Below are 25,993 nucleotides of genomic sequence, written 5' to 3'. Positions count from 1 at the left end.
GCTTATATAGCATCAGCAAAAAAAAAAACATACACCCGCTTCTCATTTCACTCATCCACCCATTCCAAATGTTTGTCTAGTTCTTTTCTTAAACAGATTCTGCCTTGAATCTGTTTAAGCTATCAACTTCTACAACGACAGATGGAAGTTTGTTCCAGCAATCAACCACCTGCTGGCTAAAGGCAAACGTCCGCACATTTATCCTACAACTGTCTCTCCTCGACTTGAATTTATGCCTTCTCAGGCGATTATTCGGAGCAAGAGGAAGAATCCCATCAACATTGAGCATGCTCAATCCATTCAAGATTTTATACACCTCAATCAGATCACCTCACAGTTGCCTAGTCTCCAGACACTGTAATTTGCAAAACTTAAGCCTTTCTTCTTAAGAGCAACCATTTTTTCCATTCACTAATCTTGTTGCCCTTCTCTGTACTTTTTCCAACAGCTCTACATCCTTCTTAAAATGAGCCTGCAGACCTGTATACAGTATTCAAGTTGTGGCCTGACCATTGCCTTATACAAGGGGATAATCACCTCCTTATCCCTGCTATAAAAATTCCTATATATCATTGACAAGACATCATGAGCTACTCTTGCGGACTGTTGGCACTGCTCAGAAAACTTCATATCTGCCTACACAATTACCCCCAGGTCTTTTCAATCTCTACCTCTGTCAGTGTAGTACCACACAGTTGATATGTTACTCTGGGGTTACTCCTTCCCATATGCAGTACTTTACATTTGTCAATGTTAAACTTCATTTGCCACCTCTCAGCCCATCTACTCAACTTTTCTAGATCTTTTTGCAGCAGCATAGTGTCATTAACAACCTTGCCGACCTTCGTATCATCTGCAAATTTGAACATTAAGCCTGATATACAATCATCAATATCATTAATGAATGCAGAAAACAACATTGGACCCAACACTGAACTCTGGGGGACTCCACTAATAACATTAGTCCACGAAGAGCAGTGTCCATTGTTTACCCCTCTCTGTCTTCTCCCATATCTTTACCCCCAGGTCTTTTCAATCTCTACCTCTGTCAGTGTAGTACCACACAGTTGATATGTTACTCTGGGGTTACTCCTTCCCATATGCAGTACTTTACATTTGTCAATGTTAAACTTCATTTGCCACCTCTCAGCCCATCTACTCAACTTTTCTAGATCTTTTTGCAGCAGCATAGTGTCATTAACAACCTTGCCGACCTTCGTATCATCTGCAAATTTGAACATTAAGCCTGATATACAATCATCAATATCATTAATGAATGCAGAAAACAACATTGGACCCAACACTGAACTCTGGGGGACTCCACTAATAACATTAGTCCACGAAGAGCAGTGTCCATTGTTTACCCCTCTCTGTCTTCTCCCACTCAACCATCCCTTTATCCATAGCAGCAATTTGCCACACTGCTCCAATTTATGCAGCAGTCTTCCATGTGCATCAGTATCAAAAGCATTTCTAAGATCCAAATATATGATATCAAAATTATTCTTTGCATCCAGTTCCTTTGTGACTACATCTTAGTATCCAATCAAATTGGTCAGACAAGACTTCCCCTTAACAAACACATGCTGTGTCTGAGCTATAACTGAAGTCTTGTCTAGATGATCCTGCAATGCTTCTTTAGCCAGTGCCTCCATTAATTTCCCTGGAACAGAAGTTAAACTAACAGGTCTGTAATTACCTGTGTCTCCCTTTGATCCTCCTTTGTGGATTGGAGTCACATTTGCACATTTCCAGTCCATAGGTTAAGGGTTTGCTTACTTCCTTTGCTGCCTCCTTTTATATAGCTGGATAGATTCCATCCACCTCAGATGCTTTTCTTATGTTTATCTCCAACAATTTCTCCTCCACTTTATTCAGTTATTACAAGATCATCCAGCTTACTGCCAGAGTTTAATACACCTCTGGCATTCCCCTCCCTGAATAACTCCTCATGTGTGAATGTAGATGCAAAATATTCATTTAGTTTGTTAGCTACCTGAGTAGGATCATCAACAGTTGAACCATTGATATCAAGTGGACCAATCTGATTCATCCCCTTTCTTCTAGAGTTTACATAAGTAAAGAACTCTTTGCTGTTTTTCTTTGCATCCTTTGCCAAAGATTTCTCATAATTTGCCTTTGCCTGCCTAAACTCCATTGTGATTTGGTTACAGACCAGCTTATATCTTTCATAGGCTTCTGTGTCACCTGTTAATTTATATGTATCCCATGCATTTTTCTTCTCTGCCACATGTGTAATTAGTTCATCTGATATCCATTTAGGCCTAAATCTTGAACAATATTTCTTAGTTGGTATGAAAAGTCTAGTAGCTTCCAAGATTATTTCTTTGAATGCTTCCCATTTTGAATTTGCTGTTGGTAACATAATCAGTTGGTCCCACCGTATAGAATTTAAATACTGTCTCAGACCACCATAGTCACCTTTACAAAGCAAAAACCCTTTCCTTTACCCCTGATGGTAGTTACCTCGTTGAGTAAATCCCACTTCAACACTCTGTGATCACTGCCACCTAGTGGTTCCTTTATCTGCAGATTCTTAATGCATGAAGAATCACTACTGATAATCAAATCAAGGGTATTACTCCCTCTAGTTAACTTAGGTTAACTTGTTTCTTTATCATAACTTTTGAGACCAGACATTTTAAATAACTGAGTTTGCAGATGAACTGAAAATCTTATAAAATGCCTGTCTTTAGTTTCCTATGTGTGTATACAATGCAAAGTATTACCACAAATCTTTGGGTAAGGTCAATTGCTCATCTGAGTAGGCACCCAGATTTAAGAAATGATAAAGTATATGTGAAATGGCTGTGCAAAAGGAAAAGCATAAGTGACAGTATTTCAGCTGCTGATGCTCTTCATTTGGAATGTCATTGATTTGTGGAGTGTTATATAGTTGTTGCAGAAAAGTAAACTGAAAATCACTAAAAGCTTTTTATGAGCAGATAAACTATGTCAGTTACAGTTGTCTGCTGTTGATCTCCTGGGATTTTGCACATGATTAATGCATTTGATCTCTCACTGTCCCATGCAATGCAACACAATGTCAGGCTATTTGAATGCATGGGGATTGCAAGGTATTTAGAGATTGCTTTCACACAGAGTACTATAAAATAAAGCATATCTTTTGTAAATAGTAAATTTAATGCACAATATATGGTTTTTAATATATTATAAATCCTAACTCTTATTTTTTTCCTCAAATAGATTTTTTTTCAGTTCATTTTACAACCTGCATTGTATTTTTTATTTTTTTATTTTCTTCATGGTGATCCCAACTGTGAAAGGTTGCTCACTGATTCTTTTAATACTCTAGTAATGAGAATGGGCTGAATACCGAGAAGCTAGCAGAAACTTGTTGACAGGAGCCAAGTGAACAGGCATGAGAATGCATAAGTATATGTGCTTTGAGTGACTGGGGTTCAACCTGTGACTGCTAAATATGGTGCTGTTTCTTCTATTCTCTCTATATTGTGAACTCCTCTGACTGTGTAATTGCCTCAGAGTATAAACAGAAAATTTATTTTTTTTGTTCTTGAAATTTTGTAATTATCTTTAGTTAATCCATTTTGAGGAAGGTTGATCTAAAGAACAGAACTATAAGGAATAAATAAATAAAAAAAAAAACATTTTTGTGAGTTTGCAGTTGAACTGTGAATAGATGCTGGCTGGCTGATGCCCATATTTGGATTAATTTAGAAAGAAAAGGTGGGATTATAGATGCTAATTTAAAACAGCAGCACCATGGAAGTTGCAGACTAAGCAGGTTGCAAGAAATATAAATACTGTAATGGTCCACTTTCAAGGAACTTATTGCAGCAGCTTTTATACGCTTATCTGCATTCATGTATTTTTTGTAACAGTTTTTCCTGTTCTGCTAATAAATTGCTGTACTCATTTAGTGCCAGTTAGATAGATGATCACACACTGCTGCAGAATAGCATCATCTATTCCATCCTTTAACATTGTTATTAGAATGAGGTGAACATCCCTAACATGGTCAGATTATTTCAGGACTTTATCAGAAGATTTGGAATATCATGTCTGTTGTGTTGTCTCTTTATCTGGTGTAAGTATCCTCGAAATATTCTACAACAGCTGCTTCAGGATCATTGTCGTCTATCAGTATCATGAAATACTCAATAACTTGATCAGTATGAATGAAGAGAAGAGTAGGCATGCACAGATTGTAAAGCCAGTTTGTTTTAATTGATATCTGCTGTGTAAGTATATTTGAATTCTCTGGTAAACATTCTGGCTGTGGTGAAATATATAATCTGGAACTTTGAAGTTTGGGTAAACAAAAAATCAAAATGCATTCATTTCATCTTGCCAAAAATCACATAAGACAGAAAGGGAAATGATGCCATGTTGAGAGTACATTTAAAAAGTTTGCCTCCTGTTGCTTATCTGGCAGGAATGTGCTAGCTACTAAATACTTGAGCACCACTTAAATCATAAAAAGGGAGCACAGTGAAAAAAAAAATTATGAATGATAAGAAAATATCAACTCACAAGTATTTGTTTATGGGTAATTCTTATTCAAAGAAAATCTTAAATGCCATTAAAATATAAGACAACAAAGCATTTAGCTCTGAATTTCACTCTTGTACTATAGATTAGTATAATAAAAGATGAATTTTGGAATTCATAGAGTGCAGGAACACTATTTCAGAAAAAGATGCTACAAAAGACACCACACTCACAAAGACATTACAAAATTGCATAGCATAATGGGTATAATGGGTGAAGGAACAGTAATTCTAAAGCAGGGTTCAGAATGGATAGAATTCATAGAATTCACCAGAATGCATTCCAATTCATCATATTTTTAGGTAATGTCATGTATATTCATTAACTGCCTTTCATTGTATTATCTTAATGAGTCTTCTATTTCATAAAATATTCCATTTTGAACCTTTCTCAAAAGTGATATGATTTACGATCCTTGTATAAAGTGATGTTTAAAAAACATTTAATGGCAGATTTCATAGAAAAGCTACCCTAAACACTTAATTGATTGACAAATTAGTGCAGTCATGTGAAGGAGAGTTGGTTTTGCTCATCCTGATAGTGGTTATACACCGTGTGAGAGAAATAAAGTTGTTTTTCTCTCAGCATTATGAGCATTTTAAAATCCTAACTGTTATATATTTTTTCCAGAATGAAAAAAAAAAATAAATAAGAGATGAGATTAAACTATCCCCTCCCTTTCCCATACTTCTTACCTTAGAAACATACATCAATTCAGCCATATTGTTTGTTGCCTCCATTATCTCAGAATTCATCTTTCATTACTTTCAGCTGATAATTCAGTTAAAAAAATGAAAACATAGAAAACTGTCTGGTTTATTGACTTCATCATATTTTAGCACTTTTTAATTTTCTAGGATAGATGTACTGAGTTTATAGGCATACCTTGCGAATTTAAAATTTTGTTTTATTACTTCATGGTTTATAATTCCCATTTTATGATTTCATGATTTTACGAGTATAGCCAGAGCTTTAGTGGGTTATGCTGATTCATTGGTAGTTTTTCCTCAGTATTTGGTATAGAAAAGTGTTTAAACTAATAGCAACTTTTAACTGAAATGTTATCAAAGGATCACATTTGATTGTTTAATTTCATAAACAAATTTCATTGCAGTTATATTATATTTTATAGATATTACCATTAGTATTAGTGCTAGTGTTAGTATTAATAGTGCAAAATGATGCAAGAAAGCAAACTTATACAGCATCAGCCAAAAAAAAAACATTTCACCTATCCATCCTTCCCAATAGTTTGCCTATTGGGAGGGATGGATAGATGTGCAGAAATTTGCCTTTAGCCAGCAGGTGGTTAATTGCTGGAACAAACTTCCATCTGTCGTTGTAGAAGTTGATAGGTTGAATAAATTTAAGGAGGAACTGGACAGGCATTTGGAGGGAATGGTGTGTTTTTTTTTTTTTTGGCTGATGCTGCATAAGCTCATACACTTGCTTTCTTGCATCACATGCCACTACTACTACTATTGGGAGGGATGGATAGGTGAAAGATTAAATTTATTCAAACTATTCACTTCTACAGCAATCAACCACCCATTGGCTGAAGGCGAACTTCTGCACATATATTCTGTAACCACCCTCCCACAATTTGAATTTATGCTGCTTCATGTGCGTAGTCTGAGCAAGAGGAAGGATCTCATCAACATTGAGTTTTTTTAATTCATTCAAAGCCATAAACATCTTAATCAGATCACCTAATAGGTGCTTATTTCCAGATGCTGCAAGTTGCAGAACTTATGCTTTTCTTGGTAAAAGCACCCCTTTTGTGATGTGGCCTGGCCATTGCCTCATACAATGGGATAATTACTTCCTTATCCCTGCTAGCAAAATTCCTTTATATATAATTGACAAAACCCCATGAGCTGTCCTTGCAACCTGTCTGTACTGCTCAGAGAACTTCACATCTGGCTGCACAGATCCTTTTCATTTTCCACTCCCCTGAGTGTAGTACCACACAGTTTGTTTCCTCTGGGATTACTGCTCCCATATGCAGTACCTTACAATTGTCAATTTTAAACTTCAGTTGCCATTTCTCAGCCCATCTGCCTAATTTTTCTATATCTTGTTGCAGCAGTGTACCTTCATTACTGACATTAACCATCCTGCCAACCTTTATATCACTTGTGGACTTAGACATTAATCCAGATATACCCTTATCAATATCATTAATAAATACAGAAAACAACAATGGGCCTAGTACTGAACCTTGTGAGACTCCACTAATAACATTAGTCCACAAAGAGCAGTGTCCATTGATAACCACTCTGTCTTCTCCCACTCAAACATCCTTTTATCCATAGCAGTGACTTTCCCTCAGTGCCACCTACTCCAATTTGTACAGTAGTTCTTTATGTGTAACAGTATCAAAAGCTTTCCCAAAATCCAAGTAATATTATATCAGAATTATTTTTTGCATCCAGTTCCTTTGTTACTGTATTATACTGTCCAATCAGATTGGTCACACAAAATCTTCCCTTAAAAAACTTATGCTGTGGCTGAAATATAATTGCCTTCCTGTCTAGATCATCCTGCATTACTTCTTTAACCAGTGAATCCATTTTTTCCATGGAACAGAAGTTAAGCTAATAGGTGTGTAATTACTCATGCCACCCTCTGATCTCCCGTTGTGAATCGGGGATACATTTGCACATCTCCAGTCTACAGGGAACTTCCCTGAATCCAAAGATGCCCTCATAATTATGGCTTATGGTTTTCTTATCTCCTTTGCTGTCTCCCTTAATATCATTGGATAGATCCCATCTATCTCAGGTGCCTTTTTTATGTTTAACTTCAACAATTTCTCTTCTATTTTCCTCTCAGTTATCACATAATCATTTAGCTCCCTGTTAAAGTTTGATAAACTTTTGACATCCATCTCTCTAAACAATTCCTCATTCCTCAACATTGAATCATCTACATAAAGTGGACCAATATTATTCAGCCCCTTTCTTTTGCTGCTAATATAAGTAAAGGAGTCTGCTGCTTTTCTTGGAATTCTTTACCAGAGATTTCTTGTTTCTGCTCATAATTTATATGAATTCCATATATTTTTCTTCTCTGCCACATGTCTCAATAGTTTATCTGGCCTCTATTTAGGTCTAAGCCTTGAACAGTATTTTTCAGTTGTTATGAAAAGCCTAGTAGCTTCTATGATAATTTCTTGAATTCTTTCCATTTAGAATTTGTTTTTGGTAACATCATAAGTTAGTCACACTGTATAGAATTTAAAAAGAGATCACTGTACTATCATTTATGAAAGAAAAAAAAACCCTTCCCTTAGTAATGGTAGTAATAGTAGTAGTGTTGGTAGTGGTGACAAATGATGCTAGGAAACAAGCTTATACAGCATCAGCCAAAAAAAAAAAAAAAAGAAACAAACAAATGCACTGCCCACCTCATCTATATGTTTAATCTTTCTTAATTTTATTCAAACTACCCACTTCCACAACACCAGATGATAGTTCCAACAATCAATTACTCTGGATTAAAGCAGATTTTTCACACATCTATCCTACAGCCATCTTTTTTCATTTTAAGTTTGTGTCCCTTTTATATGTTATCCAAGAAAGAGTAAGAATACCATCATTATTAAGCTTACTCAATCCATTTAAAGCCTTAAACACTTCAGTCAGGTCTCCTCGCAAATGCCTAATTTTCAAGTGCTGCAATTTGCAGAACTGAAGTTTTTTTTGTGGTAAGAGTACCTTTTTGTGTTCCTGACTAATCTGATTGCTCTTCTCTGCACTCATTCCAAGAGATCTACATTCTTCTTAAAATAAAGCTTCCAGACCTGTATGCAGTACTCAAAGATGTGGCCTAACCATTGCCTTCAATGGAATAATCATCTCCATGTTCTTGCTGGCAAATTAGCATTAGTTGAGGCATATGATGCAAGAAAGCAAGCTTATAGAGTATCAACCAAAAAAAAAAACCTTCCCATTTCACCCATCTGGTCACTCCAAATGTTTGTCTAGTTCAGCCTTAAATTTATTTAAGCTATCAACTTCCACAACAACAGATGGAAGTCTGTTCCAGAAATCAGCTACCCGCTGGCTAAAGGCAAACTTTTGCACATATATTCTACAACTGTCTTTCCTCAATTTGAATCTATGCCCCCTCAGGTTCTTAATCTCAGCAAGTGGAAGTATCTTATCAGCATTGAGCCTGCTTGAACCATTCAAGGCATTGCACACCTCAATCAGATCACCTTGCAGGTGCCTAGTCTTCAGATGCTGCAACTTGCAGAACTTAAGCCTTTCTTCGTAAGCGCACCCCTTTGTTCCTCTCACCAATCTTGTTGGTCTTCTCTGTACTCATTCTAGTAACTCTACATCCTTCCTAAAATGAGGCCTCCAGACCTGTATGCAGTACTCAAGGTGTTGCCTGACCATTGCCTTATACAAAGATATAATCACCTTGTCTCTGCTAGCAAAATTAAATTCTTAGTCAAGGATATCTCATAATCTGCCTTATCTTTCCCAACCCCCTTAGTGATCTGATTGTAAACTAGTTTGTACTTACTGTAGATTTTGGGTCCTCTACTAATTTTAATCATATTTTTCATTACAGACCATATCAAGGAAGTGCTAAAACTAGATGAAGAAGTGCATAATTTAGCACAGGAATTGTATCAACAAAAATCAGTCCTTGTGATGGGTAGAGGTTACAATCATGCTACATGTCTTGAAGGTGCTTTGGTAAGTCTCCATTTCTTGATGATTATAAATGAATGTCAGCTCCTGAAATTTTTGTGTAAACAGCTGTTCATGCTTTATCAATGTACTCTATAATATATATTTTGATACATAATAATTATTATATGTATATATAATGTATATACATAATATACATTATTACTCTATAATATACATTTTGTTGTTATTACATTTCTGAAAAAACTACCAGTATTCAGAATAAGTACCAATGGTTTCTTTACCTTGCTTTCCAATTCTTGCTATACTCAACAATTCCTGTACAGAATTTGCTCTTGTCAACAGATGCATTTGCACAGCATATACATTTCTTTGGCTAATTAGTGGTGAACTCTAAGATTAACATATAGATTAGGCCTTTGACATAAGTGCGCAAGGTGATTTTGGACCATTGCATCTAGCCTATTTTTAAGTTTTTGACTGAACAAATTCCTTACACCATTGTGATAAATGGTGGAGAGATCCTGTGTTTCTGGAAAACACAAATCAAAGATACCTTTTCAGGTTATCGCTTTGGCTTTGTCTCTAATATATCCAGGTGCATAATTGCTATAATACTTTCATAATAAAGGATGAAAAAATTTTGACACATTTAAGCTTTTATAGCTTGTGGCATTTGTAATGTTTACTTTTTTGAGTTGAGATTTTAAAGATTTTTCACAGTATGGATCATGGTATATTTTAATTCTCTGTTTGCTTTTTTTTGTTAACTTATGCAGATTTGCCAGAACAGTAAAGACTTTTCAGAGTTTTTTTTTTTTTTTAGCTGGCCTACCTGAGTTTTTTACATGAATGTTCTCATGGCTAGCACAATGATTACAACTGCTGTTCTTTAAAACTCTATAGAAAAAAGGGTTTGAGTTTCATTGGAATGGGAGGAACTTTTATGAATTTTCTTCATACTGTTGCTGAGTTAATCTGGCAAGGATTAATGTGTCCTGCCCACCCCAAGAGACTTGGGAATTTGTTACTACAAATAGGTAAGCAGATACTAGAATTTATGTGGTTTATAGATATGATTACTGATATCTCGTGGCTTTAGCCACCTAGGTATTCCAAATTCACCTATATTCAAAATAACCCAGCCCAATCCTTTTACACCAGCACCCAGTCTCCATAAATTTTTGTGCTATAAGGTGTTTAAAAAGTGACTTCCTGTTTTTTTATTATAAAAAACAGAAAATTATGTGATTGAGAAATGTGTTTCAGAATATTGTACTTTATTTTATGCCATTTCCCTTTATATGGAGGTGTGACTTATCACACCTCCATATGTCTACCTGCATTTTCACTACATTTATGCAGTTAGATTCCAACGAGTAGTAGAAAATGAAAAAGACCTGGGTGTAATTGTACAGTCAGATATGAAATTCTCTTACAGTGCAGATGTGCTGCAAGGATAGCTCATAGGGTTTTGTCAATGATATACAGAAACTTTGCTAGTAGGGATAAGGAAGTGATTATCCCTTTGTGGAATTTCAGTAACATTTTAGTGTGGAATTACTATGGTTAGAGTATTGTATACTGGTCTGGAGATCTCACTTTAGGAAGGATGTAGACATGCTGGGATATGTGCAAAGAAGGGCAACCAGATTGGTGAAGGGAACAAAGGGTGCTCTTACCTAGAAAGGCTTCAGTTCTACAAATTGCAGCATCTGGAGACTAGGCACCTGCAGGGTGATCTCATTGAGCTGTTTAAGGCCTTGAATGGATTGAGTAAGCTGAATGTGAATGGCATTCTTCCTTTTGCTGAGATTACACGCACAAGGGGGCATCAATTTAAGATGAGGAAGGATGGTTGCAGATGTGCAGAAGTTTGACTTCAGCCAGTGAGTGGTTGATTGTTGGAATAGACTTTCATCTGTTGATGTGGAAGTGGATGGTTTGAATAAATTCAAGGATGAACTAGACAAATCCTTGGAGAGTAAGGAAGGAAGGATGGGTGGTGTTTGTGTGTGTTTATTTTTTTTTTGGCTGATGCTATATAAGTTAGTTTGCTTTCTCTGTGTGTTCTTCAAGCTGGTTACACACAATTTTCTAAAATTAGAAATAACAAACTCCATCTATTGTGTTTTATAGGATGTATGGCTCCAGGAACTGAGTAGCAGTGAAGCCACACACTGCATGATAACGTTGGGTTGATCCTGATCTTTTCACTATTTTTGCCCCAGTAATAGGCATGTCTGTTGGCAACATCATGTCATAGTATATCATCAGACCATAAGACAAGCAAATCAGCTCTCTTTTACAACCACCTCAGCATTATCTCTTTAAATTCTGTTTCTTCTGAAACAGTTGATGTTCATAATATGGTTTTCATTCTTGGAATTTCTGTAAGATTTTAGTGTGGAATTATCAAACTGCAGTCATACCAGTCTTGTTGGTTGCCTTCTGCAGATAGCCGTGTAAGACTGATATGACTGTATGATTTTTCTTGAGTTGCATTCAGATCTTTGTCAGTCTGTTTCAACAATATCTAGAAACTGGAATGTTGAAAGAGGATCATATCAATTTGTTGTACAACAGTTTGGTGCATGAAAATTTGCTATTTGTGACAATGTGCATGAAAGCTTGGTGTATGCAACAATTCAGTACATGACAGTTCAGTGTATGAGACAATGTGGTGAATGACATTTCACTGTATGTAACAATGATTTCTGATCTCTGTGTCATACACTGAATTGTTCAACATACACCAAATTGTCTCACACACCAAACTGTCATGCATCCAATTATCACATATGGAGAATTGTTATGCTCCGAACTCTTGTACAATAAATTGTCTTGGAATGAATTCATATGGATCTGTCAAAGGATATCCACTTCACATCTGCAGCTGTTCCTGTTGTCATGAATATGTGACAATTCCAGATTTTTAGAATCTAGAGAGGAGGTATATCTTCTGTACTCTACTCTACTCTCCACTACCATTTTACAACTTCATTGTAACTGTTTTACTGCAATTTATCAGTACAACAGCTAATATGTAACTGAAATTTACTGCACTTATTTTTGGCAGTGAATAGTCTTGATCTTTAGAGTGTACAAAACAGTGTTCATGTGCATTACCTCAAGACTGCATCCAGTCTTCTCACCCAATTTTTTCACTTTTTTTGACAGACAACTGCTTTGCTATTTTGCTTCTCAATATTTGGCAAGTATCAGGATGTGCCACTAGGTAGAAGGCTGCCCAATTGCTACCCAGTCTCTGCATTCATTATTTTCAGGTGCATGAGGGTTCATATCATATTGAATGGTGAAGAATTATTATTAATATGTCAAGTGATGTCTCAATTTAAAATAACACATAGAAGTGTAGGAAAAATGCAGTTGGATATTATGTGTAAAATTGCATTAAATATATATATTTATAAATATTTTATATGTATGTATATGCACAGATGCATTTCTGATAACTCCATGGTAACTGAAAATCTTAACCTCAACAAATTTTATATTCGGCAGGTTTTTTTTTTTATTTTTTACCCCAACACACTTTAAAATAAAAGTGCTTAAAGTAAAAATTATCACTATTATTATTACCTAATTTTATTTTAATTTACTGTTAAAAATCAATAAAATAACAAAAAAGCTTTATATGTTGTATACATATTTTTTAAAATATGCATACGATATATATACTTATAGGCTCTTGTATTAAAAGGTGAATATAGGTTCACATGGAATTCTTGTATTTTTGTCTGTATAATTTGTCTATAGCTCTCAAATAAGTGATTGCAACCTTGCTTCACAGCACTCGCCTTGTGAAAAGTCATTGTCATGCTCCATCAACAAATTCTTGTGCTGATTGTGCACAAATGCTCCATCACAAATTATTGCACCCCCACCCTCATGGGAGCAGCTCCATTTCTCAATAGCAACATAGATCTCATTCCTGTAGTTCACTGTTAGTGAGGGAAGTTAACTTGTCTACATCATCATTTGCATTAACTGATTTTGTAAAAAGATTCAGATCTCCATCACTGCTATAAGCACATCAGCTACATAGTTGATCTATTCAGTTTTCACAACAGGAGAGTTCTGTACGATCTCCGAGTATATTCACCATTGGACACCCTTTACACACAGAAACTTCAATACAAACCATGTGTTACAGATTTCCTTCCTTATGTGGAAATTTTTCTCCCAGTCCCACATGCTTTATGTTTTCTGTATAATTTAATATTGAAACTATATATGTTTAATAATTTTGAGAAAGTGACTGAGCAGTGATGATGTTAAATCTGCACATAACGAGTACATACCAAGCTCCAGTCCATACCATCTGTGCACAACTTTACCAGTATGAAGTTGTGTGCAGAGGATTTGATTACTGCATAGTGACTGAACTTTGCAGAAATTGTGTACATACACATGTTCAAACCCATAATTTCTTCAAAATCTTGTCATGATGCAGTAACTATATGTGCATCTGTACTCACACAAGCACACGTCTTTGATATTGCAATACTTGTAGCAGATATCTAATATAGGAGCATTCCAAAATTTCAAATTTTTTGACCAAATACTTTGAAAGATGTAAGACATCAAAATTCTTCATATTGTTGTAAGTTATTTTGCTTTTACTTTCTGTTTTCTATATAGAAAATCAAAGAACTGACCTACCTTCATTCAGAAGGGATCCTGGCAGGAGAACTGAAACATGGGCCTCTTGCGCTTGTAGATAAAGCAATGCCCGTAATAATGGTTGTTACCCGTGATCCTGTGTATCCTAAGTGCATGAATGCCTTACAGCAGGTAAGATAGCTATTTTCCTATATAGAGACCTTTTTGATAATGTTTGTGTTTGATAAATGTAGTGATAAAGTGTAGATAACTAAAAAACTTTTTGGTATAAGTTTTTTCTGTAATAATAATTAATAAATTTATAATTGATTTATTATTAAAATTACTAATAAATAAATTTTTATTCTCTTCCAAAATTGAATAAAATGAAGTATTGTATAAATGCATTATATACCTCTGGTTTGGTTGAAGATACCTGAAAAAGTTTTGTAATATTATTATTGCTATTGTTTTCTGTAATAGCCATCATTATAAATAATTACTTTTGTTCTTTTTTATTTTGATGCAAATAATTTTATTATTTTCTGCAATAAATGTCCTGAAACAGCAGCTTATCTATTTCAGAAAATCCTTGATTTTTAAAATATTTTATCTTTGATGCTTTTTGAGACAGATATGCAACATTAATTTTCTGAAACATTAATTGTATTTATTACAGGAGTTGATGTTTTGTTTTGTCTTATTAATTTTATAATAATTGCAACATATTTTCAGGGCATGTTGCAGTTCTGTCCTGGAATTCCTCTTTTTTCTAGTATTCTTGATAGTACACTATTACAAGTCTCATATCAAAATTTGCTGTGATATTAAGGTGAGGAAGAGTTGTTAACAATGAGAACCAGATGCAAGACTTGGAAAATTATACAACTGGTTAAAAAATAATATTTAAGCTTTAATGCCAGTAAGTTCATGGTTTTCTATTTGGGTCACAGTAACTACGTACAAGGAGGTGGACAATTTTCAGTGGTTCTAGGCAGGTGCACGAAGTGTAATGTACATAACCATGTACTTGGAGCGGCTTCAAGCAATTAGACAAAATGTGAGATATAAACAGAGATGCCAGCTTCACCTATAGGTTCTGCAACCAGTTGTATACTTGCCTGCAAATTTAGCTCCAGTTCTGATTGCAAGTTAAGTTATCAACTGTTAGCAAATTCAGCACTATTGATTATGAAAAGGATCTGTAAGTTGTAATGCAGCTCAGCAGTGAAAAATTACATGAACAAAGCATATACTAAAATTAGGAAAACAAACAAGCTGGGATGTATGCTGTAGATGACTTTCATCAACCGGTGAAATACCACCACTTTGCTTATTGGAGGCTTGAAGTGGTGAAACCCACGTTTAGTCTCTAGAGCAAAGTTTCCGGCATCCCCCCCCCATACTTCTCCTTCAACACATGCACGGCACCAAGTACTATAGATTTTGATACCTTTCGTGTTTGGGGGTTTCATAAAAAAAAAAAAAAGTATCATTACAATTTTTGTGATGTTTCCTTTTGTTTTTGTCCTGTTTCTTTCAACAGCATGCTAAGGCTGCAAGGATATAAATGGGGCATTGTCCTGTAGTACAAATAAAGGGTTGTAACTCATCTTGAGCAGTATACTGGCAGGTGTGGTCTCAATTCAGGAAATATAATGATTTGCTTGAAAGAATACAAAGGAAGGCAACAAGATTAGTTGTGGCAGGACAGTTTCCAGTTCTGCAAGCTGTAAAGTTTGGAAACTTTTAAAGCCATAAAAGAGTTAAGCAGATTAAATGATGGAGGCATTCTATCTAGGATGACACAAAAGGGAACATAGATTTAAATTAAGGAAGCATCATTAAATATAATGGATAGAAGAAAATTTACCTTTAGTCATAGAGTAATGAGCTATTGGAAAAAGTTACCACTTGGCCTTGTAGAGGCTTTTGTTGTGGTTTTATTGGTGCATCAGTAACTATGGCTATAATGTGCCAAAACAGCTTTGTAGAGGCAGAGAGTTTGTATAATTTAAAGAGGGATTAGACAAATATTTGGAAGAAGAAGAGAAGTAAATGAAACATAAAACTGGAAGAAATTTTAATTTATATAATTTTTATTTTATTTTGTTGTTGTTGTTATTATTTTTATTTTATTTTATTTTTGTTAGTATTTTTATTTTATTTTATTTTTTTGTTTCATGGCAGATGTAATATTAGCATTACTTTCTTTCTTTGTTTAGCCATTTTATTACTAATAAATGAAATATTCCTGTGGCACCATTTTGTATAGCTTTGCTGCTTTTTACATCAGTGCTCTGCTCTATGCTAGTTTTCATTTTTGTTTTTAAATAAACTTATGAAAATATATATTTTTTTAATTTTTTAAAATTAAATAGTGCATTTTCAGTTTTAACTTAGTACAAATTATACAAAATCTTGGTTTTTTTCGCTTAAACACTGAATAAAGTACATTATAAGTGCTTATATAATAGTAATACAGTAACATCTTATTTGGATATTTTTCATTAAAACTTGTGCAAAATTACACAATAAGAAAACAAACAAAAGCTTATATGTACAACAGCATCACAACTTTTATGATGTTTCTTTTTATTTTATCCTTTGTTTTGTATCTATAATTCACTTCAGTGCTTCAGTGAATTACAGATACAAAATTAAAATTCAGTGTATATCTGAACTTTGATTTGTATGTTAATGTTTGGAACCATTTTAATATAAATTTTGGCTAAATTTGTTGAAATAAAAGTAGAGTTAGCATTTTGTGTCTGTCTTCTGCCAGGCTGTTTAGAATTTGTATGATGTTCAATTTTAATAGAGTATTGAAGCCTGTTTTACATGAAGTAAATATTAGTGTGTTAAACTCTATAGCTGGGGACTTTTTATAGGTAATAGCAAGGGATGGTCGACCAGTAATAATTTGTGAAAAGGGAGATACAGAAACTCAGAAGCATGCCTTTAAATTTCTAGAGGTACCACATACTGTTGACTGCCTTCAGGGTGCCTTAACTGTTATTCCACTCCAGCTACTTTCATATCATATTGCTGTACTTAGGGGTTGCAATGTGAGTATTTTTCTTATTATATGTTGTAATGTTTTAGTATAATTTCACCTTAAATATATAAGGTAGATTAAAATAGTTCTAATAAGAAATTTCTTACTGGCCACATGTGTATGTTATGATAAAACCATTTGCAATCTGATATAGTGACATGCTTTAATAGTTATATTTTATGGAATGCTGCTTACATATTCATTTTCTATGCAATGTTTGTGATATATATCATTGTATATAGTATCATTGTTGTGTTGAGAAATGGAGACCATGAATGTCTAACCAGTTTGTGGCATGCCATCCTCACATAGGACCTGATCATGTATTGTGTGTAAATGCATCATGGCAATGCAACTTGATTCGTAACCAGAAGGAAGAATGAATGACTATCAAGCAGCAACTTTACTTGAAGCAGCTGCTGGGGATCAACTTTCCTGTGCTGAAGTTGGGGATACACCTTCCTATGCTTTCTATGCATTGTTGCTGCTTATATGATCCACAGACAAAATGGCAGTCACTAATGTTGAAAACAAGTCTGCACTTTAAAACTTGAAATAAGAGAATGGTTTGTTTGGAATTTGTACAGATATCTGGGGAGGATCACATCTTTAACCCCCAATTCTACTGAAGATGACCCCTCTGTGAGGCTTCTTTAGTGGATTAAAGGGGGAGAGATTGAAGAGTAGTAGTTAAGAAATATATTTATACATGTGCTTGTGTAAACTCTAAATGAATAATTAAATTAAGAGCACTAATAAACTATAAGCTGTAAAATGTAGTGAATAAGTTGCAGAACTCTTTTGAGTTTCAAGATAACAAGTAGAACTGTTCCCTAGCACTGCACTGCACTAATTAAAAACAATTAAGTCTTTCCAACAGTGGAAGGATTAATTTATTTTAAGCTTTAAATACCCATATTTAAAAGTCATGGCTTTAATCCTTTTATAATTGGTTTCCTGACCTATGCATGGCAACTGAAGTGAATTTTTTTGAGGAATTTGGAAGTCTGTAAAAATTTAAAACTTATGTACATAAATGCTATTAAATATTAATTTTTTCCTGTTTTGACTTTACAACTGAAAATTAGAGCAGGATTATTGTCAAAAATAAAATCAATTTAAAAAAAATAAGGGTAAATATCATAAAAATGTTAAAAAATACAAAAAAAATTAAGATTATTAAAGCTTGCATTATTTATTTTTCTTTTCCAGTAAAGACATGTACACATGTATTATTTCATTCATTTTCAGCTATTTGTGGATCTTAATTCATTCCAGTGAGTTTCTTCAATTTTATGGAAGCTCACATTGTCCCAAATATTGTTAAAAGGTTACACCCAGCTGCATTTATTGTTGAAACTATTATTAATATAAAATTGGTTAATATTACTTGTTGAACACAGCTGATTGATGATAGCACACTTCTGTAGAGCCTCAAGAGAACCTATGCATATAAAGGTGTAATTTTTTGATATTACATTGAAAGAACTTCCAAAACATATACAGAAACGTATTGCCAAAAAAATTATATCACTTACAAAATTTGGCAGTATATCATATATGTTTTGTAATAGCATTAGCTTTATGCATCATCCATTTCTAACAGGCCCACTTAGATAATAAGATAATGCCATACATTAGCATTAGTAGAGGCATATGATGTAAGAAAGCAAGCTTATGCAGCATCAGCCAGAAAATAAAAAAAAAAAAAAACTTCCACTTCACCCCTCCATTCGTTCGAAATACCTGTGCAGCTGAGCCTTAAATTTATTTATGCTATCAACTTCCACAACAATGGATGGAAATCTGTTCCACCAACCAACTACCCGCTGGCTAAAGAAAATTTCTGCACATCTATCCTACATCTGTCTTTCCTCAATTTGAATTGAGGAAATAATCACCTGAATAATCACCTGAGAATAATCACCTGAGAGGGCATAAGCCCTCTCAGGTGATTATTCTGAGCAAGAGGCAGAATCCCATCAGCATTGAGCATGTTCAAACCGTTCAAGGCTTTATACACCTCTATCAGATCACCTCGCATCTCCAGACACTGTAATTTGCAAAACTTAAGCCTTTCTTCGTAAGAGCAACCCTTTGTTCCATTCACTAACCTTGTTGCCCTTCTCTGTACTCATTCCAGCAGCTCTACATCCTTCTTGAAATGAGGCCTCCAGACCTGTATACAGTACTCAAGGTGTGGCTTGACCATTGCCTTATACAAGAGAATAATCACCTTATCCCTGCTAGAAAAAATCCTGTATATCATTGATAAGACACCATGAGCTACTCTTGCAACCTGTCTGTGCTGCTCAGAGAACTTCATATCTGCCTGCACAATTACCCCCAGGTCCTTTTCATTCTCTACCACTGTCAGTGTAGTACCACAGAGTTGATACGTTGCTGTGGGGTTGCTGTTTCACATATGTAGTACTTTACATTTGTCAATTTTAAACTTCATTTGTCACCTCTCAGCTCATCTGCTCAACCTTTCCAGATCCTGTTGCAGCAGCATAGCGTCAGTAGTGTCCTTAACAACCCTGCCAACTTTTGTATCGTCTGCAAACTTGGACATTAAGCTTGATATGCTATCATCAATATTATTTATAAATACAGAAAACAATAATGCACCCAACACTTAACCCTGAGGGACTCCACTAATAACATTAGTCCACAATGAGCAGTGTCCATTGATTACCACTCTCTGTCTTCTCCTCCTCAACCACCCCTTTATCCATAGTAGCAATTTGCCTCCAATGCCACACTGCTCCAATTTGTGCAGCAGTCTTCCATGTGCAACAGTATTAAAAGCCTTTCTAAGATCCAAGTATATAATATCAAAGTTATTCTCTGCATCCAGTTCTTTTGTGACTGCATCATAGTATCCAATCAAATTGGTCAATCAAGACTTTCCCTTAACAAAACCATGCTGTGTCGGAGCTGTAACTGAAGTCTTGTCCAGATGATCCTGCAGTGCTTCCTTAACCAGTGCCTCCTTTAATTTTCCTGGAACAGAAGTTAAACTCACAGGTCTATAATTACTTGTGTCAGCCTTTGATCCTCCTTTGTGAATTGGGGTCACATTTGCACATCTCCAGTCTATGGGTACCTCCCCTGAGTCCAAGGAAGCTCTCATAATTATGGCTAAGGGTTTCTTACTTCCTTTGCTGCCTCCTTTAATATAACTGGATAGATCCCATCCATCCCAGGTGCCTTTCTTGTGTTTATCTTCAACAATTTCTCCTCCACTTTACTCTCAGTTATTACAAGATTATCTAGCTTACTGCCATAGTTGAGTACACCTCTGGCATTCTCCTCGCTGAATAACTCTTTATGTGTGAATGTCGATGCAAAATATTAATTTAGTTTGTTAGCTACCTGAGCAGGATCATCAACAGTTGAACCATTGATATCAAGTGGACCAATCTGATTCATCCCCTTCCTTCTAGAGTTTACATAAGAAAAGAACTCTTGACTGTTTTTCTTTGCATCCTTTGCCAAAGATTTCTCATAATCTGCCTTCGCCTGCCTAACCTCCTTTGTAACTTGGTTACAGAACAACTTATATCTATCATAGGCTTCTGTGTCACGTGTTAATTTATATGTATCCCAAGTCCCAAGCATTCTTCTTCTCTGTCATATGTCTCATTAGTTCATCTGACTTCCATTTAGGCCTAAACCTTGAACAATATTTCCTAGTTGGTATGTAAAGCCTAGTAGCTTCTAAGATAAGTTCTTTGAATGCTTCCCATTTTGAATTTGCTGTTGGTAACATCATCAGCTGGTCCCACTGTATAGAATTTAAATACTGTCTCAGACCATTGTAGTCGCCTTTACGAAAGCAATAACCCTTCCCTTTACCCCCGATGGTAGTTATCTCTTTGAGTAAATCTCACTTCAGCACACTGTGATCACTGCCACCTAGTGGTTCCTCTATCTGCAGATTCTTAATGCATGAAGAATGACTACTGATAATCAAATCAAGAGTATTACTTCCTCTAGTTGCCTCCCGAACATGCTGATGTAGAAAACAATCATCCAATAAATCCACAAAAGCCTTGATAGTGTGTGAGTGATCAACCCACAAACAGTGTCTTATTATACTCATCAGAGTCATTAGGCCTATAGCACACTCCTACTCTCAATTTTGATCTCCCAGTGCTTATGCCACACCAAACTGACTCGACACTGCACTGTCCAGCGATGTCGACTGGCTTCACTTCCTTGGATTGTATGTGTTTCTTAACTAATAACATAACCCTTCCTCCCTTCCTATCCTTTCTGTAGACGTTGTAGTTCCCAAATTCCAGTTCTGCATTCCTTATATCTGTGTGACACCATGTCTCTGATATCCCAACAATATCCACCTTTGATGCTTTGAGCAATACCTCAAATTATTGCATCACCCTAGTGACAGTATAAATACAGTGCATATGCCATGGGCACAACATTCTGTGCTATTGCAATGTCTAAGTTTTCACAATTAACACCGCTTAAGAAAAGTATTGCTGCCGCGTTGAATGCAGAGGGACATTCTATGTATAAAATAGCTAAAAGGATTCACTATATTCAGCCAACAGCGGCACATGGCACATTTATTATGAAAATTATCAGAAACTTGGAGTCTAAACAGAAAAAAAGAAAGTAGATGTCCACAAATATCTTCTACAGCACAGGACAGATTTCTGGTCCATCTTTGTGTTCAAAACAGAAGATCCTCATCAACAGATCCCAAAAAAAAGCGTGAAAGGGGGATACAGGAGTAAAGGCAAGTACTGCTTCAGTACGTAGACATATTTTATTATCAGGATTAGTAACACATCAGCCAAGGGGGAAAAAAAAAAAAAAAAGCCACTTTTGATGCAAAAAAATTGAAAACAAGCATCTAAAGTGAGCAAAAGAACATGCTAGTTGGTCTGAGGATTAGTGGAAATGTGTTATTTTCTCTGATGAATCAACATCAACTTGCATGGTTTGGATAGCCCTACAGACTGAAGAAGAGTAGAAGAATTTCATCCTGATTGTTTCAACTTCATAGTGAAACATTCTGCATCTCAAATGATATGGGGTTGTATTTCGCATAGAGGAGTTGGTCGTCTTGAATTTTTGAAGGGTATAGTGAATTCTGAGGTGTACAAGGCCATTCCTGAGACAAAATTACTTTTCACAATTACAGATTACTATGGGGATGTTGCCAGTTGCATTTTTCAGGACGCCTCTGCTCCATGTCATAGAGCCAAAACTGTAAGTACTACTTCATGAAATTAGCAAAAGTTTTAAATTTATGAAACATCACACACTTGCTTAAAAAATATAATGTATTTTGCTGTCTTTACTGTCCACAGATGCAAAAATGCTTGAAGGATAAATCAATTTGCACAATAACATGGTCTGGGAACAGTCCAGACCTCAATCCAGTTAAAAAATTTTGGAACAAAATGGATATTTCAGTAATGCAAAAGAAACCATAAACACTTAAAGAGGTGCAGGAGACATTAATCTGTTTTTAGTACCATGAGATTTTTCAGGAATACATTCAGTCAATGCTGTAATGATGTCAAGCAGTCATCAAAGCAAAGGGTGGGCCAATGAAATATAAGGGGCAAGCCAATGAAACATGATTATATTATTGTTGTGTATTTTTGAGCAGGTAGAAAATCTTTAGTGGAGAATTTTGAGAATTAGATTGTCAACCGAAAATTTACTGACAAGTTTAGGCACATGTGGCTTTTGAGTTTCATATAGATGTTGCAATTATTTGCAGTTATATTGCAAATTACAACTACAGTTGTAATAATTGAAGTACACATATTAGTGACAGCGTCAAAGTTGATAACATGTTAACATTTTTCCATTTTATTGTCTTTTATATGAAAAGAACATGTGATAAGTATGATATTTTCTAATTAAACTCTGATAGTCCATTTTCCACAATGGAGACTTGATTAATATTATAAAACAGATTAAATTTAATTTGTATAATAACTGAAACTTAACATAACTACAAATAGTCTAAATATTCTTGAGTACAGTGATATCTGTTTAAAATTATGAGGCATCATTTCTTATGAAGCACTTTATATGGAATTATATTCAAAGGATATGAATCTGATGTAACTTCCTTTTCTATGTTTTATTTTGCAGGTGGATTGTCCACGTAATTTGGCTAAGTCTGTAACTGTAGAGTAAGACTATAATTTTTCTGCCTTTTGCTTTGGATGAAGGGAAAAAAACAAAACAAAACAAAACTAGATGCTTATATTATTCTGAAAGTTTCAACATTCCATCTTCTCTTTAAAGCTGCACTCTTCCAAAACAACTTTAATTTCAAGAAAAGAAAGGAAAATATGTTGAATTCATTTAATATTTTCATGTATTTTTTCACACAGAATCTGTTATTCATATATAGTGTTAAGCACAAATTTTTCTAAAAGCATATTGTGCTCTGCATGTGCCTTAATATGAATGCTTAACGTGTGATTATAGAAAGCTTTAAAAGAAGTTAAATTGGATTTAGCTTTAGCTGAAATTTAAGATTTTCCTAGCTTTATTTTTATTGCTTAATTATATTGTTTGTTGTAACTTTGTATTGTTTATTCCAGAAAGCAGAAATTTTGCACCACATCAAAGACAGTTTTGTGTTTTAATGTCAATAAATTAATATAAAATTTTATGAGTCTAACCATCTGCACATGCACCTGTTCATTCTTTTATAAAATCAACAGTGCAGAATATTGATTTGCATATTTTAAACAATTTGTAATAGTTTAAAATATGATCGGATGATTACTTAAAATAATTGCATTAATAATTTAACAGAAGCAATATCTGCAGCTTGTAATATTACATTTTAATTTTATAGTTTTAAAAACACACAAGTTAAAAGAAAATTAATTTCTTGCAAATTTGGACAATGTTTTAATTGAAATTTTTCATACACACTATTAAAGTACAAATTCTGTGACGTGTAGTGTCTTTGTCACACAAAGTATTTATCTGTATGATGTAATTTTTGACATATTTATAAAAAAAAATACTTTTAAGAAGCACGTATGATAATTGTAAATATTTGATATTCTCTCTCTACTACCTATGTACATATGTTCCTAAATTCATGGAATTTATATTATGTTTAAATTAACATTTGTAATAGACTTTTTTAAGAGTGCTGTATACATTTTGATAGTAGAAACTAGTCAGTAAAATTTAGTTTTTGTGTCATTTGTTGAGTTACCATCCTGAAGACTGGCACAGAAATTTTATGGCAGCCTTTTTAATAAATCATGGAAAATATTAGATCAGTTTATAATTTAAACTTATTGTAGTGCTTTTAAGTTAATGTTGAAATTTACATTTTGAGGTATACAGACATTCAAGTCATTGGTGCTCTTAAATTTGTATGTAAAGTCTGTTAGAACTTTGCTGCAAATACTGTTCTCCCAACATTCCAGTCATATGCATTTTTGACACAAAATAAATCATTTTAAGATAAAATTTAATTTTTGGATTATGAGGTCATATTTTGAAATATATTATTCCATACTATGATCAATTTATAAGTAGTTATAAAGATTGGTTGCCAACACCACTGAATTTATACATGTTGAATATTTAAATTTTGTGAAATGTTGAATTTGGAAAAAGTATATATTCTCTCATTAGTATATAATTCATCTTTTTTTAAAAAATATATGTTATTTAAAATTATTTAGTGTTACTAAAATGACCAGATAATTATGTGTAAGCCAATTATTGAATAGTATTTATAATTCATACTAATATTGGTTTGTAGGAAAATTGTTTATTACCATCTAGGAAAATCATGCTTCACTAAATTAATTTGAAATTACTTTGTGATATGGAATATTTTTATGAAAATCTGAATATTTATGATGCATTCTGAGTGACAAATTGAATTTGTATATGGATGATAAAAATTAAAATGTAATTTTTTTTTTTTTGAAATAATGTGAAACATGTTTGTTGATCTGAAAATAATCACAGTTTCATATTCCATCTTCACTGAATTTTGTAAAAGTTTTTACATTCTCTTTATTTTTCTTTGTTATTAATCAACCGGTGAAATACCACCACTTTGCTTATTGGAGGTTTGAAGTGGTGAAACCCATGTTTAGTCTCTAGAGCAAAGTTTCCGGTATTCCCCCCCCCCATACTTCTCCTTCAACCCATGTACGGTACTAAGTACTATAGGTTTTGATACCTTTCGTGTTTGGGGTTTTCATAAAAAAAAAAAAAAAAAATACAGTGTGTTTCAAAATTGCATGAAACAAATGTAGAAGCATATTCTACAACTAAAAATAATTTTTATAAAGCAATTTAAAGTGACCTCCAATTTGCTTAAGCACAGCATTCAGTATGACAAATCAATGATTCTTTAGCATGTCTTGTCATTTTATAACTATTCTTAATGGTTTCAACTAGTGATGGGCATAATTAATTATGGTATTTTCAAAATTGAAATATTGTAACCTAATTTGCAGGTAATCCATTATGAAAATATACCATAATCGATAATTGCCGAGAGAGAGAGAGAGACTAAACAGAACTATTTCCCAAGTGGGAAGGCCCAGGGTGCCAAGCGAATCTTGAGGCCAAGCATTGTGCTTCTGTGCTATTTCTACTGCAATTCATAGAGCAATTTTTCTAGGGCGACTGAGTTTTTCCTTGTTTATTTTGTTTTAAAAGTCTTTCTCTTAATTAGCTCTACTTTTTAAAAGTATAAAAAGAGAGCTAGAAAAAGGAAAGTACTTTTTTTTTTTATTATATACTAACTCTTAAGCTTGGTCACAAGTGGCACTGATCCTGCCTCCCTGTGGTGGGGCTGGTAACTTGGGTGGAAAAGCTAATCCCCCAGGGCAAAAAGGAGCCGATATGGATAAAGAAAATTATCCAGCCTTAGAGCCTCCAAGCTCAAATACCATAGATTGGTATAATTCTGATGAAGTTAATGCACAACATAAGCGCTTAAAAAAAAAGACAATCAACCTGAGTATCCAACTTTCCTGATTATCTATTCCTTAACTAGTCAACCAGTGAGCAAACTCTCTCCATTTATAATACAGTCAAT

The 25,993-nt window shown here is 34.3% G+C and overlaps 1 protein-coding gene across 5 annotated transcripts in view; it reads left to right on the top strand.

Moving 5' to 3' along the window:
- Positions 1-24,727, top strand: part of LOC150083572 (glutamine--fructose-6-phosphate aminotransferase [isomerizing] 2-like) — a 96,515-nt gene extending 71,788 nt beyond the window's left edge. For 2 of the 5 annotated variants that reach the window (XM_090378075.1, XM_090378073.1), the window contains 4 exons: positions 9,139-9,266; positions 13,887-14,039; positions 16,739-16,915; positions 23,050-24,726. In XM_090378075.1, coding sequence (XP_090234201.1) covers positions 9,139-9,266; positions 13,887-14,039; positions 16,739-16,915; positions 23,050-23,094 — 503 coding nt within the window. In that variant the 3' untranslated portion in view covers positions 23,095-24,726. Of the gene's footprint in view, positions 1-9,138; positions 9,267-13,886; positions 14,040-16,738; positions 16,916-23,049 lie in introns of all 5 variants that reach the window. The other 3 variants (XM_090378074.1, XM_090378071.1, XM_090378072.1) reach the window with 3 other exon arrangements.
- Positions 24,728-25,993: the final 1,266 nt, after the last annotated feature.

Source organism: Mastigoproctus giganteus, chromosome 7, assembly GCF_048544385.1.
Source record: "Mastigoproctus giganteus isolate SK-2022 chromosome 7, ASM4854438v1, whole genome shotgun sequence".
Taxonomy (NCBI): domain Eukaryota; kingdom Metazoa; phylum Arthropoda; class Arachnida; order Uropygi; family Thelyphonidae; genus Mastigoproctus; species Mastigoproctus giganteus.
Note: the sequence above shows the minus strand (reverse complement) of the source record. Positions and strands in the feature narration are given on the sequence as shown.